The 19857-nt window shown below is 35.1% G+C and overlaps 3 protein-coding genes across 3 annotated transcripts; 2 read left to right on the top strand and 1 right to left on the bottom strand.

Annotated features, from left to right (window-relative positions):
• Window positions 1-1420: 1420 nt before the first annotated feature.
• EAF02_001882 (uncharacterized protein) lies at window positions 1421-2743 on the bottom strand (the record flags this gene model as incomplete). The annotated part of the gene is made up of 1 exon (XM_038897930.1): window positions 1421-2743. The coding sequence occupies one exon, from the start codon at window positions 2741-2743 to the stop codon at window positions 1421-1423; it is 1323 nt and encodes a 440-aa protein (XP_038762905.1).
• Window positions 2744-5252: 2509 nt separating this feature from the next.
• On the top strand, window positions 5253-7010 carry EAF02_001883 (uncharacterized protein; the record flags this gene model as incomplete). Its single annotated transcript, XM_038897931.1, has 5 exons — window positions 5253-6034; window positions 6083-6146; window positions 6194-6427; window positions 6504-6824; window positions 6882-7010. The coding sequence occupies 5 exons, from the start codon at window positions 5253-5255 to the stop codon at window positions 7008-7010; spliced, it is 1530 nt and encodes a 509-aa protein (XP_038762906.1).
• A 1893-nt stretch (window positions 7011-8903) lies between these two features.
• On the top strand, window positions 8904-10714 carry EAF02_001884 (uncharacterized protein; the record flags this gene model as incomplete). Its single annotated transcript, XM_038897932.1, has 5 exons — window positions 8904-8996; window positions 9047-9209; window positions 9277-9353; window positions 9404-9650; window positions 9711-10714. 5 exons carry the CDS (start codon window positions 8904-8906, stop codon window positions 10712-10714), a joined length of 1584 nt encoding a protein of 527 aa, XP_038762907.1.
• Window positions 10715-19857: the final 9143 nt, after the last annotated feature.

A 19857-nucleotide genomic window follows, 5' to 3' on the forward strand; every position in this document is an offset into this window, starting at 1 on the left:
TTGTACTTTAAAAGTTATCCGCTAGATCATTTGGCCTAGCCGTCCTATATAGTCATAAACTGAAGGTGAACATTAATTAAATCAATCAATCAATCAATAAAACTTACTATCTATTTCTTATAAACTTATCACTCAATTGATTATTCGAATATATTATATTTTTAAAAACCGTAAATCTAATATACAATACAAGAGCCCTATTACTTAGTTAAACAAATAATAATCTATTCTCGCTTCTTCTCCTCCATTATAGGGATTGAAGCCTACAACAAGCTTATCCACTCGAAAACTAAGCTTTATCTCAATAATAACCCGGATCAGATGTTCCCTTCTGGAAATAGAAGTGAATTGCACCCGCAGAGGAGCGAATAGTCTTTGGTATTAAAGTTAAATTACTAAATTCGGTTGTGACGATCACGCCGCTCAAATAGTTCTTTATCTTAGCACGTCTAAATACCCTTAGGGAGGTCCAAAACAGACGTTAATTAATATAAATAAATAAATAAATTAATTAATTAATAACCAAAAGGCTGATAGGCTCACTAAGCTATTAGCTTGTATTAAATTAATCGAATTTATGAATTAGATTAATTTAAATTAAGATATATAATAAGATTAATTTAATATACCTATTAAGAGGGTGTGTGAGGATTCATAATAAGTCCACTAAATCACTCATTAATATCTTACTAATTAAGAGATATCTTGATGACTAATATATATATAATATGATTTTATATTATAAAATCATATTATTATATAGTTATATAATAGTATCTCTTATCAAATTGATTTATAATGGGATAGAATAAAATGGAACTAGATGGAAGTATATAGGAAATATCGCTAAATTGATTGGTTATACTTTCTTTTTATTATATAAAATGATTCTATAAGATTCGGTTTAGATTGATCTTATTTATAAGCATAGAAAATACTAGAATTTCATTATAAACTATTTAAACCTAGGATATTCTTTAAAGAAAACCTAGAAAAAGTAAGCAATTTCATCTCAACTCAGCCTAGCTCTTCTAAATTGACTTCAATTCAACTCTTATACTATATATTCGATTCGTCACTATAGCTTAAACCGACTAGATCTTTCACTATTATTATAATAATAATTATTCTTATTATTATAAAAGCTAACCTCCAAGAGCTCTTTAACTAGATCCTTTTCATCTTGAAATATCGAGAGGAAATGGCCGGCAGAGTATATTTATAGTGAATAGTAGGTATCCTGGCGGCGAGTACTAATAGAAGCTCCAAAGACATCTCAAAATAGTGAGTGGGACTTAGTAAACAGGCGGAAGATTTCTCTGGTGAAATGACTTTATAATTTATCTACCTGGCTAAAAACTCAACCAATCTAATATATCGCCACGGTAGAGGCTTAAGCCACTTAAAAACATCGTCATACTTAAACTGGAACCTCAAAATGGGTTTTCAGCTCAGGGAAAACCTTTGTCGCACGCTCTACAAAACATTCTAGGTACTTTCTCCATGCTAATCTGCATTCGCTGCATAGTTCAGCACCACCAAACTGGTGTGACAACTCTGCACCGTAAGACTCACGATATTTGCATTTGTCACAAACCCCGTCACCGCCCATTTCAAGGAACTCAGCAAGCTCCGGAAACATAAGTTCTTCACTACGAGCGATGAGGGTCTTATATCGCTGTGTGTTACGAATAGACCTTTTGTTGGCATCGACTCGATTCCAGAGCTTAAAGTTCTTCCGGGTTTGATCAACGACTCTGTCATTCTCTGACTTGCCAATTGTCAAATTCTCTTCAACGAATCGGTAACGGCGCATCATCATATGTATAGGTCCACCAAAGAAGCGCACAAAATTAATAACATTGGCCAGCTTAGGATTTCGTGCCCAGGCGGCGTCAAGGGCCCAAAGTATCTCGCGACACTCACTGTAGGCTTTGATACGCAAGTCCTCTGGCATGTAGGCAAATGTGCTGTTTGTCTCACCTTCAGCACGATGTTTGTAAAAAGCCACTGCATCATACAGAGTGTCTCCAATCTCGGTCAAAATTTCAAATTGATCTTCGGTGAACCAGATGTCGTCGAGATCGTTGCATGCCAGAGCTGAAGCAATCGTAAATCTGGCCAGCGCATCACAGTCCCGCATGCGAAACCAGTGTCTTGGTGACTGCGCGAGAGCGTTTACATAACGTCTGAAAAGCTCCCCATCTCGTCTATCACTCGCCTTGTCCGCTGTGATTAACAGAAAAGTCTTGTACTCTTGTGCCATTTCTTTGTGTCCTGGGGTTCCCTCAAATAGAGCCGCAAGAGTAGCGTCCAAATCGTAACCGAGGATGTTGTTGCTGGCAGTGACATCAACCATCTCGCCTCGAAACTCAGCGATGATACCCATGATGATGATACGCATGAAGGCCACGTATCTGTTCCAGTTTGTGTAGTTTGGAATGACACAGCGTGTGTATTCCCATGCGCACGCAAAGATTTCTCCCTTCAATTCGGCTGGAAGGTTGATAGCTTGCAAATCGTTCGCAATGTCAGGAGGGTAGTACCAGGTATCCCGATGCTCTTTGACATTGGGGGTGACAGGCATTGCTGCCGTTGCTGCTTTGCTAGAGCCTTTATCATGAATAGGCTGCTCGTGACTTTGAATCTTGGTACTGTCGGTGCTTGGGCCTTCACTCTTCGTCGACTCTGAGAGATGAATGAATCTATCATCGATAAGTGTTTGAGTAAGAACTTGCTGCATATTTTCGAGATATAGATTGGGATAAAAATGAAGTTTTTGTTTGAAGTTTGAATAGAAGCTGAGTTTGATGTTTATTTTCTCGAGACGAGAGCACTTTCATCAACTATATAAGCATTTTGGAGGACGTAGATATAACAAGAAGCTCAAATTAAATCTCGTACCTCCAATCGCCCGAATCAATGCAGCAGAGCGCCGGAGGTAGTTCATTGCCACTCAGGAATCTTGCTCGAATCACTGATACGCGGATTGCACGACTCATGAAGTTGTGTTCAGCTTCATTCTTGCTAGAGCTCTTGCGTTCTATGATTCTATCAAACATCCACTTACCCCTCTCTTAGCGAAGGATTACATTACGATGATGGAGCTCTGCCCAGATCCAGATTAAGGTTCATAGACCGAATCTATTTTACTTCAAACTACATAATTTGATTACTAGCTGATCGTTTCTATCACATGTGAAAAATGATCTAGAGCAGATAAACAAGGCCATTTAGGGGTGGGTCATTATCGGTTCTTCTTCTGTTCAAGAACATATATTGGTTACCTCTTTATCTGAGCCCCAGACTCCGCATTGTGTCAACCAATATCTGTGTACAGGGGGAAGACTGGCCATGAAGTATAATCTCCAGGCCCTGAAACCGAACTTTCTGTCGAAATAATACATCCGATCGGTCGATGGACAGAAATGCTCTTCGTCTGTGTAGGTGCAATGGTTTTTTTCGTCAATTTTGATGGATCTACATGATTCAAACCTTCTTTCCTAGGCTATCTCATGACGCTTCATTTCTCTCATCTGTAATTCCACCAGTCAGAGTTGTTGACTATCAGTTGATAAAGTAGTTTTAATCCCTCATTTTCTGAGTACAGCAAAATCTCTCTATAAGGATATTGTTTTTTGTGGTTGTTCTTAAGGATATGATAGTCGGCTCTTCTAAGCGGCCGACTAGTTCCTAGTCGGGGAAAGCGAATTGTCCCCGTAAGATTTTGGGTACAAAAAGCACTAAAATCATTAATTTTATTACAAATCGAAATTGTTTTTTAGTACACAACCTTCAAAATTTAACTATTTTTATAAAAATTAAGTGATTATATCTTACAGACTTATAGCAATTCAATAATATTAATTCTTTTTTGTTCAAATTACTTTGAAACCTATATTGTTATTCATGAAACTCAATTGTTTTTTAATGAAAATCATAAAATCTATATTAAAATCTCACGGAGATAATTCGCTTTTCATGAACATTCGCCTTCCTCAACTAAGAACTAATCGGTCGCTTAAAAGAGTCGACTATTAGAGAAATATCTCTATATAGAGATATTCAACTAATCTCGATACGATAGTAATCTAGTTTCGATTAAATTCGATCGGACTGTAATCTGTAACAATTTTGTAATTTTGATTTAATTTTTTATATGATATAATATAATAGCTTAGATGCTGATAATATCATTAGTCTAATAAGAATATATATAACTCTAGAATTGAACAATACAAAAATATTTTACTGGAAAGGTTTTTAGAATATAGGTCTTTTTAGGTTTGAAATTTTTTGGAACTAAAAAAATACATCTTTATAAAGAGTTTATCCTCATAGAAGGCATTCTTATAGAGAGGTTTTACTATAGTAAGAAAGCCGAGATAATGACAAGGTGGTTGTAAGGTTGCGAACTCTTACCACTAGATACGTGTCAAAATCATTACAATACAATTCAGAGTCACAATGATTAGCACAAAAGAGAGGAAGCCCTCTGAGAGGCGGGTATTGCCCCTTGGGTATGTTCAATCAATCGATCTGACCCAAACACAATCGTGCCGTAAATTTTCCGATTAGTGCCACTTTTTGTTTGTCTGTGCTCAGTGACACAAGGGTTTCTTTTGTTTCATTTTTAACTTCTCTAGGTTCTACATTGAAAACTGGAGAACACCAGGCCTGTGTCACATAAATGTGAATTAATTCGGATGAATAACTCCGTAAATTATATTGCATATGTGCATAGAAAAGGAGTTGATATGATTAAAAATCATTCCGCGTTTACAAGTATCTTGTATACGTCACCCGAAACTTGTCGCCATTAACTCAAATTAGACTTCCGGGCGCAATTGTCCTCAAAGCTTAAAGTTTAGCCGAGGCTATCTTCCATTTTCAGCTTGATAGGCGCAATTAATAACACGATACGATGGATGTTCTTGTGAATATCATTGAAATTAGACTCTCATTTGACAGGTCGTCATCATGTATGTTTATCACCACTCGCGGATTTGAGTTCTCGACAGATCTTCGCACTCTTAGCCAGATCGAACTACGTATTATATTTTCTAGTTTCAGATTGTGCCGTATAGGATATTACTACCTGATCCTCTGTGATAATAAAATCCCTTCTTCACCTTTACAATCTTTCACAATTCTCTCCTAAACATTTTGCTGCATGGTCTACCTTTGAAATTTTGAGATCTTTGTATCATTTAACATCATCGACGACTGGCCTTCCCACAAAAACAGACGTCATGTCTAATTCTACATTGAGTCTCGGCTCCTTCGTTTGCTTGCTGAGCCTGGGGTCTATTGTTCTTTGGTACACTGTCAGTGCAGTCTTAGCTTGGTATCCTCTACGAAAGATACCAGCACCATCCTTCCTTGCCAAATTCTCGTATCTTTGGCTTGCAAAAACAACCTACAGCGGAAAACAATACTGGGTTCACCGCGACTTACACAAAAAATATGGCCCATTAGTACGAATTGGACCAAAAGACATCATTACTGATGATCCTGATATCATCAAAAAGATATCTTCAGCTCGCAGCTCCCACCGTCGAGGGGACTGGTATTTGACCGGTCGATTCAATCCATATTATGACAACATGTTCACGATACTGGAGCCAGGCCCTCACGCCAAGGCAAAAGCAAGAGCTGCGCCAGCATACACCGGACGCGATATGCCTGACTTGGAGGTCGGTGTTAATGCTCAGCTGCAAACTCTCATCGGTCTAATGCGCTCGAGATACGCATCGAATCCTGTCAAACCTCATCAGCCATTGCTTGATCTTGGCCCATTGTCGACCTTCTTTACCATGGATGTGATTACTCGGCTTGCCTTTGGTGAGGAATTCGGCTACCTCAAGGAAGAAACCGATCAATACAGCTTCCTCCGTGGGGTACGCGAACTCTGGCCACGGATGTCAACATCGGCGGATACTCCTTGGATTAGAAAGTTTCTCTTTTCTCCCCCCTTTCTCAAAGTTCTTGGCCCAAAGCCTACTGATAAAACTGGATTCGGTGCTTTAATGGCGTAAGTGGGAGCCCTCCATTCGACTCTGGCTATACTGACAACACATAGGATAGCAGAGCATCAAGTGGGTAAGAGGTTTGCACCAGATGCGAAGGAAAAGCAAGACATGCTTGTGAGTATCTAGACTACGTTGATTGATAAAAGTTAACCTAGTGCCAGGGTTCATTCATCAAGCATGGTTTTAATCAGCAAGAGTGCGAAGTCGAAGGCCTCTTCATGATCGTTGCTGGAGCAGAAAGCACTGCATCCGCTATTCGCTCTACATTGATACATATAATGACCTGTCCTCGTGTTTATCAGAAGCTTAAGGCTGAGATCAACCTCGCCGTCGCAGAGGGGAAAGTTTCAAGGCCTATCAAAATCGAAGAGGCAAAGTCGCTTTCATTTCTTCAGGTGTGTTAACATTTCCATCACAACTATGCAATGCCATTCTTCATTCCCTCCATGACAGATGCTTACTTAATGACAGGCTGTCATTTACGAAGGCATTCGTATGCGTCCTCCTCTTCTGGGACTCTTCCCCAAAATTGTCCCAGATGGTGGGGAAAAATTTCATGGAATGTTCATACCAGCGGGTACAGCAATCTGTATGAATACTTCTTCTCTGTTGAGATCCACTGCTCTTTTTGGAGATGATGCAGACGTCTATAGACCAGAACGTTACATGGAGCTCGAAAAGTCGAAGAGGGGCGAGATGGAGCGCAATGTGGAACTTGCCTTTGGTTATGGTCAATATATGTGTGTTGGAAAAACAGTCGCGTTCATGGAGCTAAATAAGTCCGTCTTTGAGGTTGGTAGCTGATCATAATTTTTCACAAATCTTGAGCTAATTTGAATGTTTTCCCAGATACTGCGAGCCTTTGACCTCCAGCTAACGAGCCCCGCCAAACCTTGCGATGTCCTCAGCTATGGAATCTTTCTCGAGTCAAACATGCTTGTTAAAGTTACTGAAAGTGAGGGTGCAGAATCAAAATAGCTCAATAGGAGATTCACTGAATATTCAATCTCAATCATATGTTCATAGCAGTATAGTTTAGCTATCTCATAGTTACATGAATTATGCAAGTACAATAGAACTGCTCTTCAGTAAATGTTTTGAATATCTCAATCCTCGTTCCAGCGGTAAATTTTCATGTTTGATAGAAGGTGCCACCTGTTGTGAAGTTTGACTACTACTTTGCTTTGGAGACTCGCTAATGAATTCCCTTCTAAGTCTAGGATTCAATCATTATGTTCAGATTGCATATATCTCTCCCCTGGTCCATTTTTCTAACTTCTTGTGTCGATTGGAGAATTCCAGCCTCACTTATTTGCTATCTGCTATTGTCTATTTGCTATGGGCACATATACATCGTAGCTAAGGTGCTATTGTTCCCCACATGTTTTTGCAGAGATTAGAACAGGCTGTCTAGCGATTTTGATCTCCAGAACTTGATATGAACATGAAAATTAAGAAGGAATAAGGGTTCACTCCGGAACTCGTTATCGCTTTCGCGCCCCTGCGCCCCCGCTCTCAGTCACATCGGGGTGGACAAGGCACAATCAAGTATCGAGAGACCAATCAGCTTCCTCTTAGAAAGGAACTTAGTAGATCTTTGAGATTTAGTTTCCCTGTAGCCAAAATAGCAGGGTTGTAACTTATACTTTCGAGAACTGGCATGCAAGAAAAAAGCTGAATCAGAACAACATGGGATCATAATTGTAAGTGATCAACGAGTGAGTTGTCAATGCATTATTGGTGTGCGCAATGTTACACTAACATAAAGTTCAAGTAGAGGCATATAGATAAGCAATTCATGAAAAATCATGTTCTGTCCCCTGAGCGAAGGTTATTTAGTGGAACAATTACCACGCGGTTACTAAGGGTTGTACGAGCGGTCATTAAGTGGATTTTCTTTCTTTAGCGAAGTAAGATCTGGATCGAAGGTTTTACCCCCACTATGGGTCTAACAACCCTAAAAACAATTTAATCCGTTCGGACTTTGCCGGGTTTCATTGCGGAGTGTCTCGTAGATAAGCGATATCCCCACTAGATGCGTGTCCCTGATATGTATACAACTTTCAAAATATTGATGTTATTCCAGCTTTGAATATCAATATTATATTTTAAGAAACCTATATAAAACTTATATTAAAGTATTCCAAAAGGGTTTGGATTCTTAAATAGATTTAATTGATACATATTCTCCTAGTAATATAGAAATAAAACCATTTTAAGAAAATAGTTCTTCTTTAATATAAAGTAATTACTTTTATTAATGAAAAAAAAATTAATTGGTCGAATTGATGGGCTAATTTGAAAGTTTATTCGTTTAAAAGATGATACAAAGAAAACCTCTCATAAAAAAGATTCGAAAAAAATAAACCAATTATTTTATATATAAAAAACGTAAAGCATTTTGTTACTTGTTTAAATAATATTATATCATATCGCTTATAAATTAATCACTAGCTACACATCTCATAAATCAAAATTCTTAATAATTTCTAAAGTATTCCAAAGTGAAAGAATGAGATTGTATACATAGCAGGGACATTCATATAGTAGGAGTGACGATCAATCTATGCTTACAAAATTAGAGGCGAAAACAACGTATATCGAAAATTGCCAAGCCCGCGAAATATTTCAAGATATGAAGAATTTCACGGATTTAAGTTTGCTTTCAAATCAATCGCGAGCCCCATCTCTGACGTTGAACTGAAGTTTAGAGTTTTCTGCAAGCATATACATTTGAAACTCCATCCTCCTCAATCCTGCAGTGCTTATACGTTTGTCTTTTTCCACAACTCTCGAAATACCAACACACTCTCCAGATAAATCACTACTCATAATCACTCTTATGAAATTTACTTGTCCCAAAAGAACATCATGCTGCTCAGCGTTAAAGACCTGTCTGAAAAATACATCATGCTGCTCGATGTGAAAGATCTGACGGCACTCAAAACAACTGTTGCAGTTTTAGTGAGTCCATTATTTATACCAGAGGGCGGTCAATTCTTTAACATTACCAGGTCACGATATTCCTTATTTCACAAGTCCTTTGGAAGATTTTCTTTCACCCGCTCAGTGCCTTCCCAGGGCCGTGGTTCAATAGGATATCTGAAATACCCGGCTCATGGGTTATTGCAACTGGGAAACAGCACTCATATTACCGACAGCTCCATGAAAAATATGGTGATTACCTAATCCTGCACCTTACTCCTTCTTTCGGGGAAATGAATTCCTACTAAAACAAATTCAGGTCCTGTTGTGAGAGTTGCCCCAAACGAGCTCAGCTTTATCGGCGATCGTGCGTGGGATGACATTTATGGAATTCAGGTGGGTGATTTTCAACCATGATTAAATGCATAGCGGTTAATACAAGGCAGAAAAATGGTCCCAATTTTGAAAAAAGTCCAATTTTTATAGGGGCGGTTTCTCCTCTTGACGGCCAGACAGGTATTAGCTTGGCACCAAATGAAGCTCATACTAGGCAGCGTAGAGCTTTGGCACATGTCTTCTCCAACACAGCATTATTGCAACAAGAAGAAATTATGCGAAGCCATGTCGATAAACTCGTGGGACAGCTGAAGAAAATTATTGCGGAGAATCGACCGATAAACTTTTCAAATTGGTGTAAGTGATACTTCGTTGGATCAAATGCCGATGGTTTCAACTGATAGATGAGGTGTATAGACACATACACAACTTTTGATATGATGGGTGATCTCTGCTTCGCAGAGCCATTTGGATGTCTAGATCAAGGAGGGGCCACAGAGTGGTCCACATCTGTTATCAACGTCTTTAAATCTGCCGCATGGGACCAATCCATACGTAGAGTAGCGGGTGTGAATACCTGGCTTCAGAAGTTGATGGTGAAACTTCTTATCCCATCCGAAGCTGCATCATGGCGAAAAGTACATTTCCAGAATTCTCGCGAGAAAACGCTCCGCCGCCTCGCAGATGGAGATCGTGACCATAAGGACTTCATTTACCACATTCTGAAGAACAAGGAGGCAAAAAACTCGTTGTCGCAAACAGAAATCATTCTTAACATGGTGCTGCTCATAAGTGCAGGGACAGAAACAACCGCGAGTCTACTCACTGGCTGGACCTATTTCATCTGTACTCACCCTGAAGTTTATAAACGTCTTATAGACGAAATTAGGGGAAGGTTCACCTCCGAGCAGGATATAACTTGGGAAACGGTCAAAGATTTGCCCTACCTTCACGCAACACTTAGTGAGGCACTTCGTTTGTATTCGCCAGCGCCTGCAAATCAGCAGCGAATCGTTCCTAAGGGTGGCTCTGTCATTGATGGACACTTTGTTCCTGGTAAAACCACCGTCGCTGTAGCACCTTGGGCTGCCATAAACTCATCGTTGAACTTCAAGTACCCTCAAAAATTTATTCCGGAACGTTGGCTCGGTGATGAGAGGTTTGTGAACGACAAATTAAATGCTTCTCAGCCATTCAGTCTTGGACCTAGAGGATGCATAGGGAAGAATTTGTCCTTTTTCGAAATGAGGCTTATCACTTCCCGTTTACTATGGAACTTTGACATGTCACTGGTGACAACGGGAGAACTTGGGGCAACCAATAAACTCTGGGATATGGATGGTGCGGGTAAGTACATGAAAGTTTATCAAACGTGGAATAAGCCCGATTTGTGGGTCTTGTTAAAAGAGGTTCCTAGATAGAATTGTTTGGTGAATCCGGTATTCAAGCAGGAATTCAGGCTTTCCGTTGTTTTTCCTTTTTCCCATTTGGTTTGAGCTGCTTTGATAGTTTGATATTTTGATATTTTGATATTTTGATAGTCCAATTGGTTTAACTCTTCTATACGTGGTAATGCCTTTACTTGTCTTTCTGCATTTTCAATGCTTCGAGAACGCCGATACCCAAGATTAGCCAGACTGATAAGCTCTTCATCAATATAACCCTTTTGCTATCAAAATAAATAGTGAAAGTGTTTAAATTCTATTGGAAGTTGAGGGTCCTACGGAGGACCAGATACTACCCTGCTGGACCGATTGATTGATTGATTGATTTCATTTACGTCCATCTTCAGTCTAAGACTATATAGGACGGCTAGGCCTCTAGAGGCTCTAGCGAATAACTTTTTATTTTACAAAAATGGATATATACGATTTAGGGAAGTAAAAACAAATGCTGGGGAATAATGCCCACTTATTATATACATTGTATATAATAAGAAAATTGTGAAAATTAAAAAATTATAAGGAAATCAAAGCCCTCTCTTATTTCTCTAATTATTTCTTCTTCATTCTCTTCTCCTCTCTCCTCTTCTACTACTATTCCTTCCTCTATCTCATCTTATATAAGAGCCCTAGCCAGATGCCATACTCTTATAGCGATTTTGGTGATATTGATGAATTTAATAACTAATTCAATACCTACTTTTATATAAAGTAGAAATTGTATAGTAATCTTAGATAGTGGTATATTCTTGAATATTTCTTTTCTCTCTGCTTTGTATATGGAATAACTAATAAGGAGGTGTTGTAGAGCCTCAATATTACCACATATACATTTGTTATCAGAGAGTTTGAATCGATGTAAATAAGATTTGATATATCCATAATCTAATTTGAGTTGAAAATATGTGCTAACAGTGTTTCGCTTGGTTTCACTTGGTAGCTTGATTTTCGATTCTATCTTCCATAAAAATAGCTTTGAATAGATCAAAAGGGATTGATTTGATTTGAATTTGTATTAATTGAGAATAGAAAGCTATTGATCTGAATCGTATTCTTTGATTATTATATTTAAAAATCCAAAATTTGTTTCATTTGAGATAGAATATATTGTAATTGCTTTCTTTACTAGTTTATCTATTAGTTCATTTTCTTTTATTAAAGTATGTCCTGGAATTCAATTTAAAGATACTTTAGCTCCTTTTACTTTAATAATTTCCACTGCTTTGATTGCTCGAATCTGATAAGCCTGTTTAAAATAGTCTAATAGTGTTTTTAAGCGATATAGATTAATTTGATTATTCGAATATATCTTGAATTTGTTGTTAATACAGACAATTGTGCTAGTATATTCAATAGCTTTAGTAACCCCGTAAAGCTCTTCATTATACACTAATTGATTACTATCAATATTCAATTATTATTAATATGAAATTCGATTGTTTGATTGTATTGCGATTATACCTATACTTATATCTATTCCTTTTTCAATAGAAGAGGCATCAGTATAAATATAGATAGTATCCTTATCTCTATGATTGAAAACGATATTATGAAGAATAGCAATATCTTCTTTTGATGAATTGCTAATATTAACTCTGAAGGGAATTTCCTTTTTCCATAAAGGGAAGTTGAAGTGAATAATCTTTTCAAGTGAAATAGGATTGAGATTCTGATTTATTGATTCTCTAATTCTATCAAGTTGGATTGATTTATATTGTTTTCTTTGAGGAGTAGGGATTACTTCCAAATCGGTTTGATATTGAGCTGATATTTCTTTTTTGATATTGATTGAATAATTTGGCGAGAGTTTAGCTAAACGAAATGCATATTGTCTAACATTTGAATCTAATCGAATTTTTGGGGACTTTAGGCTTGTTTCTATTTTTATTGGAAGGATTGGGGCTGTTTTGAAGACTCCTAATATCTTTCGAAAAGCTAGGTTTTGAAGCGATTATATTATATTCTTGAAATGAGTTTAATCTTTTCATCAAATTATTGATCCGTAATCAGCTATACTAGTTACACATGCTATATATAATTATCTAAGGGCTTTAGGATTAAAGCCCTTTTCGATATTAGCTAATCGAGCTATTTGATGGAAGGCATTTTTCGTTTATATGATTCGAATATTAATATATTAATCAAATTTGAGATTCGGGTCAAACCATATTCCTAGTTATCTAATGAGAGATTGGGGTACAATTATTTCCGAATTGGGTAGTGTAATTGAATATTTTTTTGTCAATTTGAATAATGAAAAGTACATTAGCTTTGTTTTTGTTAAATCAAATTGGATTGTATTTCTAAAACTGAGTTCATAGATTTGTTTTGTAACTCTTTTTAGGGTTTTGATATTCTTTTTCCATATAGATGAATGTGTGATTAAAGCAATATTATTTATATAGGAAAGAAACTTGATCGAATTAAATAAAAAGAGCTCCCTGATATATATAAGGAAGAGAATTGGAGAAATCGGGCTGCCTTGTGGTATTTTGGTTGAAATTGACTTGAAAAATTCGATTTGATTATTAAAAAATAGTTTCAATTATCTTTATTAAAGAAATGAAACTATCCAGGCTATTAGATTTATAAGCAGTTTTAGCTTCTTACAAATATCTAATAATCGATTTCTCGAAACGTAATTGAATGCTCCCTTTATATCTATAAATAATATTGAGGTCTTTTTATTGGCTTGCTTGTTTCTTTCAATTTCTGTAGTTAGTAAAAGTGCAGCATCGATTGCTGATTTCTTTTGGCGTTTTCCTATTTGACTCTTATGAAGGAAATAGATTGTTTCCATTAAATATTCTAATTGTTGAGTTAGAATCCTTTCGCTTATTTTATTTAGGCAATTTAAGAGTACAATTATTCTATATGCTTTTGGAAGGGAATAATCTGGTTTGGAAGCTTTCTTCAGAATAGTTCCTGTAGCTTATTTCCAATATTTCAAATAATATCCTAGATTAATAAGTTTACTAAAGAAAGTAAAAAGGTTTGTGGGATTGCTTTGTAAGCCTTTATAATGATCTTTTGAGTGATTCCATCTAGACCAAGGGTTTTTCCTTGGATTTTGACTGAACAGGCATTGCTTAATTCGATTTGAGTAAGATTAGGCCATTCCCATTGCTTGGATTATTTATATCCTTCCCATTATGGTTTTGGAGTAATAGAAGGGGATAGAAACAGAGTTGATCTGAAAGCAAAGCATTTTCCTTCGAAAAAGCTTTCTATTGCAATATCCAATATCCTTTGATCTTGAAAGTCTTTAGTATAGATTATTGCTTTGAAAATTGTCTTTGTATCCTCTTTTTCTAAAAACTTATTCCAATAATCCTTCTTTGCTATTTTAATAGTTTGAAAATACTTGTTTCTAGCGATTCGATATCCTTCCTTAGAGCTATAATTCTCCAGATCTGATTCAATTCTTTGTTTTACTTCTCTTAGCTCTTTTTGGAGATCTTTCAATTCAGGTGTTCATTATGGTTTGATTCTTTTGATTAAAACAATTTTAGATATACACCTTTCTATTGCTTTTTAAATAATTCTAGTAAGTTCGCTTACTACTTGATCTAGAGTTAGATAGTGATTATCTTTGTTTTTCAAAAGGTTTAAGAAATCCTCTTTGGTTGAAAGGATTAATTCTAAATTCAATAGAATAAAGGAATATAAGGATTTCGATTTGAGTATTGATTCGAACTTTTCCTAATTTACTAGTTTAGTATTATATCTAGTTATCAATCTAGTATTAGAAGTACTTAGATCTTCTTTTTCTTTTAATTCGAATAGTATTTCTGTATAATCAGATTCTATATCTGAAAGTGTTTGCCAATTATAAATTTGAGAAGAGATTCCCTTTGATATTAGCGTTAGATCAAAAACACTTGGATTAAGGAGATTAATTCGATAGAAAATACTGATTCCGGGCTTGTTTAAAAGAATAAGATTCTGATCTTCAAACCATTCAGCTAATTGATTAGTATTTCTGTTTTTCTTCGAAAAAGAATCCCATTATAGATAATAAGCATTGAAGTTGTCTAAAAGGATGGTTTTTTGTGTGATAGATATATTATACAAGCACCTTTCGATTATAAAACCTTTCTCTTTAGCTTGATCAGCTTTGTTATATATATTAATAATTTGAAAGGTTTTGTTTCCATTTTGATAATTGAAAATTTGTATATCAGAATCTATTGGAAAATCGAAAACTAGATTGATTGTAGCTTGAAGAGTTTTTGATATGTATAATAATATACATAGCCGGTAATTAGGATTAAGTCTTGATAATGTTTGTGTGAAATTGGAGTGTATAATAAATCTTGAATTTGAATAATCAATTCCATTTTTAATAATCCAAGGTTCTTAAATTATAATGAGGTTGATATTAAGTTCTATTGCAAGCTGTAAAACGTTCTCTATAGCTTGTGAATTCTGATTGAGATTTATTTGAAGGATTCGAATATTAGTGTGACTCATTAATGAGTAGTATTCGATTTTTGTTGAATAGCCTAATAGATTTCGTATGTTTTCGAATTTGCTGTATGATTCTTTTAGCAATTCGAGTATTTTACTTCTAAGTGTTGATAGAACTTTCTTTTGATATTATATACTATACACAAATGTATTGATGTAATGTGCTTATCTCTATATAATCCATAGGAAGGGTTTTTTCTATAATAGGTATCCTGATGCTCAAATCCTTGACATTTCTGACATTGTATAGTTGATTTTGATTTGTAGAATTGTTCTATTCTTATACTACTTCCAGTAATATATAATTGCTTTCGAATAGCTAATTCTGCTTCTGATTTTGTAGCAAAAGCAATAACAATAATATCCTCTCGTTGATAGGCTTTTCTGGAGGTGGGTATAAACTAAAAGAGGATTCCTATAGGCTTGAAGTCTGGATTAAAGGTTTTGATTTCGTTGAGTATAAGATCCATTCCTTTTGTGCCTGAGAATTCTTTAATTGGGATTTTGTGAATAATGACTTTGTGCCATTCTTGATCCTTTTGGATTCTTTCGAATTTGATAATATTACTCCAAATCGCTTTCTTCTCCAATAAGAATTATAATGTAAAGGGATCATTTGTTATAATAATGATATTATTATTGAAGAATATAGTTGCTACTGCAATAACTAGCCCTTTGATTCCAATCTTTTGAAAGGCTTCATTTATTTTGTTTCGGATAATTAGAGAGGAAAAGAAGGTAGGGTTTGGAAAATCTGGCTTGATTAAGATAATTCGTTTTTGGATAAAATTAGATTTCTTTTCTATATTAGTAGATATAATGTTTTTCCCTTTGGGGACTAAATTCCATTCTCCTTTTTTTGAAATATCAGTGTATATTGATTTCAATATAGTGGTAGTAGTAGTAATGAACAAAAGAGATTTAGCTAATACTTTCGCTTGTAATTCGATTTTGCGTATAGCAGTTTCCAAATAGGTGATTTGAGAGGTGATGATATTCGAAGCTGTAGTAAGCTTCCCCTTTTCAGTATATTCTCTAAAGATCTCTAGGAGATCTAAGAGCTTGGATTGTTCTTCGCGTGATTGGGAGAGAGAGGAAGCTAGCACTATAAGGTCTCTAGCTTTCATTAATTTCATTTACGTCCATCTTCAGTCTAAGACTATATAGGACGGCTAGGCCTCTAGAGGCTCTAGCGGATAACTTTTTATTCTACAAAAATGGATATATACGATTTAGGGAAGTAAAAACAAATGCTGGGGAACAGTGCCTGCTCATTATACATATTGTATATAATAAGAAAATTGTGAAAATTAAGAAATTGTAAGGAAATCAAAGCCCTCTCTTATTTCTTTAATTACTTCTTCTTCATTCTTTTTTCTTCTTTTTTTTTCTATTATTATTCCTTTCTCTATCTCGTCTTGTATGAGAGCCCTGGCCAGGTGCCATGCTCTTGTAGCGATTTTGGTGATATTGATGAATTTAATGGCTAATTCAATATCTACTTTTGTATGGAGTAGGAACTGTATAGTGATCTTAGATAGTGATATATTCTTGAATATTTCTTTTCTCTCTGCTTTGTATATGGGACAACTAATAAGGAGGTGTTGTGGAGCCTCAATATTACCATATATACATTTGTTATTAGAGAGTTTGAATCGATATAAATAAGATTTGATATATCCATAACCTAATTTGAGTTGAAAATATGCATTAACAGTGTTTCGCTTGGTTTCGCTTGATAGCTTGATTTTCGATTCTATTTTTCATGGAAATAGTTTTGAATAGGTCAAAGGGGATTGATTTGATTTGAGTTTGTATTGATTGAGAGTAGAAAGCCATTGATCTGAATCGTATTCTTTGATTATTATATCTAGAAGTCTAAAACTTGTTTCGTTTGAGATAGAATATATTGTGGTTGTTTCTTTTGTTAGTTTATTTGCTAGCTTATTTCCTTTTACTAAAGTATGTCCTGGAATCCAATTTAGAGATATTTCAGTTCCTTTTGCTTTGATGATTTCCGCTGCTTTGATTGCTCGAATCTGATAGGTTTGTTTAGGGTGGTCTGATAGTGTTTTTAAGCGATATAGATTAGCTTGGTTGTTCGAATATATCTTGAATTTGTTGTCAATACAGGTAATTGTGCTAGTATATTTAATAGCTCTAGTAATCCTGTAAAGCTCTTTATTATATACTAGTTGATTGCTATCAATATTTAATTGTTATTGATATAAAATTCGATTGTTTGGTTGTATTGTGATTATATCTATATTTATATCTATTCCTTTTTCAGTAGAAAAAGTATCAGTATAAATGTAGGTAGTATCCTTATCTTTGTGATTGAAAACGATATTGTGAAGAATAGTAGTATCTTTTTTTGATGAATTGCTAATATTAACTCTGAGGGAATTTCCTTTTCCATAGGGGGAAGTTGAAGTGAATAATCTTTTCAAATAAAATAGGATTGAGATCCTGATTTATTGATCCTCTAATTCTATCAAGTTGGATTGATTTATATCGTTTTCTTTGAGGAGTAGAGATTACTTCCAAATCGGTTTGATATTGAGCTGATATTTCTTTTTCGATATTGATTGGATGGTTTGGTGAGAGTTTAGCTAGACGAACGCGTATTGCCTAACATTTGAATCTAATCGAATTTTTGGGGGTTTTAGGCCTACTTCTACTTCTATTGGAAGGATTGGGGCTGTTTTGAAGACTCCTAATATCTTTCGAAGAGCTAGGTTTTGAAGCGATTGCATTATATTCTTGAAATGAGTTTGACCTTTCCATCAAATCACTAATCTGTAATCAGTTATACTGGTTATATATACTATATATAATTGTCTAAGGGCTTTAGGATTAAGGCCCTTTTCGGTATTAGCTAATCGAGTTATTCGATGGAAGGCATCTTTTGTTTGTGTGATTCGAATATTAATATGTTGATCGAATTTGAGGTTCGGGTCGAATTATATTCCCAATCATCTAATGAGAGATTGGAGTACAATTATTTCCGAATTGGGTAGTGTGATTGGATATTTTTCGTCAATTTGGATGATGAAAAGTGTATTAGTTCTGTTTTTGTCAAATCGAATTGGATTGTATTTCTAGAACTGAGTTCATAGATTTGTTTTGTAACTCTTTCTAAGGTTTGATATTCTTTTTCCATATAGATGAATGTGTGATTAAAGCAATATTATCTATATAGAAAAGAAACTTGATGAATTAGGTAAAAAGAGCTCCTTGATATATATAAGGAGAGAAATTGGAGAAATCGGCTACCTTATGGTATTCCAGTCGAAATTGGCTTGAAGATTCGATTTGATTATTAAAAGATAGTTTTAATTATCTTTGTTGAAGAAATAAGACTATCCAGGCTATCAGATTTGTGGGTAGTTTTAGCTTCTTACAAATATCTAATAGTCGATTTCTCAAAACATAATCGAATGCTCCCTTTATATCTATAAATAATATTGAGGTTTTTTTATTGGCTTGCTTGTTTCTTTCAATTTCTGTAATCAGTAAAAGTGCAGTATCGATTACTGATTTCTTTTAACATCCTCCCATTTAATTTTTATAAAGAAGATGGATTGGTTTCGCTAAATATCCTAATCATTAAGCTAGAATCCTTTTGCTTATTTTACCTAGACAATTTAAGAGTGTAATTATTCTATATGCCTTTGGAAGGAATAATCTGGTTTGGAAGCTTTCTCAGAATAGTTTCTGTGGCTTGTTTCCAACATTTTGAGTGATATTTTAGATTAATAAGTTTATTAAAGAGAGTAAAAAGGTTTGTGGGATTGCTTTGTAAGCCTTTATAATGATTTTTTGAATAATTCCATTTGAACCAGAGGTTTTTCCTTGGATTTTGATTAAACAGACATTGCTTAATTCGATTTGAGTAAGATTAGGCTATTCCCATTGCTTGAATTGTTTATACCCTTCCTATTGTGGTTTTGGAGTAATAGGAGGGGGTGGGAACAGAGTTGATCTGAAAGCAGAGTATTTTTCCTTTGAAAGAGCTTTCTATTGCAATATCCGATATCCTTTGATCTTGAAAGTCTTTAGTATAGGCTATTGTTTTGAAAATTGTCTTTGTATCCTCCTTTTTTTAGAAACTTATTTCAATAATTCTTTTTTGCTATTTTAATAGCTTGAAAGTACTTGTTTCTAGCGATTCGATATCCTTCTTAGAGCTATAATTCTCCAGACTAATTTAATTCTTTACTTTGCTTCTCTTAGCTCTTTTCGGAGATCTTTTAATTCAGATGTCTATTATGATTTGGTTCTTTTGATTGAACAATTTTAGATATACACCTTTCTATTGCTTTTTGAATGATCCTAATAAGTTCGCTTACTGCTTGATCTAGAATTAGATAGTGATTGTCTTTGTTTTTCAAAGGTTTAAAGAATCCTCTTTGATTGGAAGGATAATTCTAAATTCGACAGAATAGGGGAATATAAGGATTCCGATTTGAGTATTGATTCGAACTTTTCCCAATTCGCTAGCTTAGTATTTGTATCTAGCTAGCGATCCCGTATTAAAATATTTAGACTTCTTTTCCTTTAATTTGAATAGTATTCCTGCATGATCAGATCCTGTATCTGAAAGTGTTTGCCAATTGTGAATTTGAGGAGAGATTCCCTCTGATGTTAGT

This window comes from Botrytis sinoallii (genome assembly GCF_014898435.1).
Source record: "Botrytis sinoallii strain Bc 23 chromosome Unknown BSIN_002, whole genome shotgun sequence".
In the NCBI taxonomy this organism is placed as follows: Eukaryota; Fungi; Ascomycota; class Leotiomycetes; order Helotiales; family Sclerotiniaceae; genus Botrytis; species Botrytis sinoallii.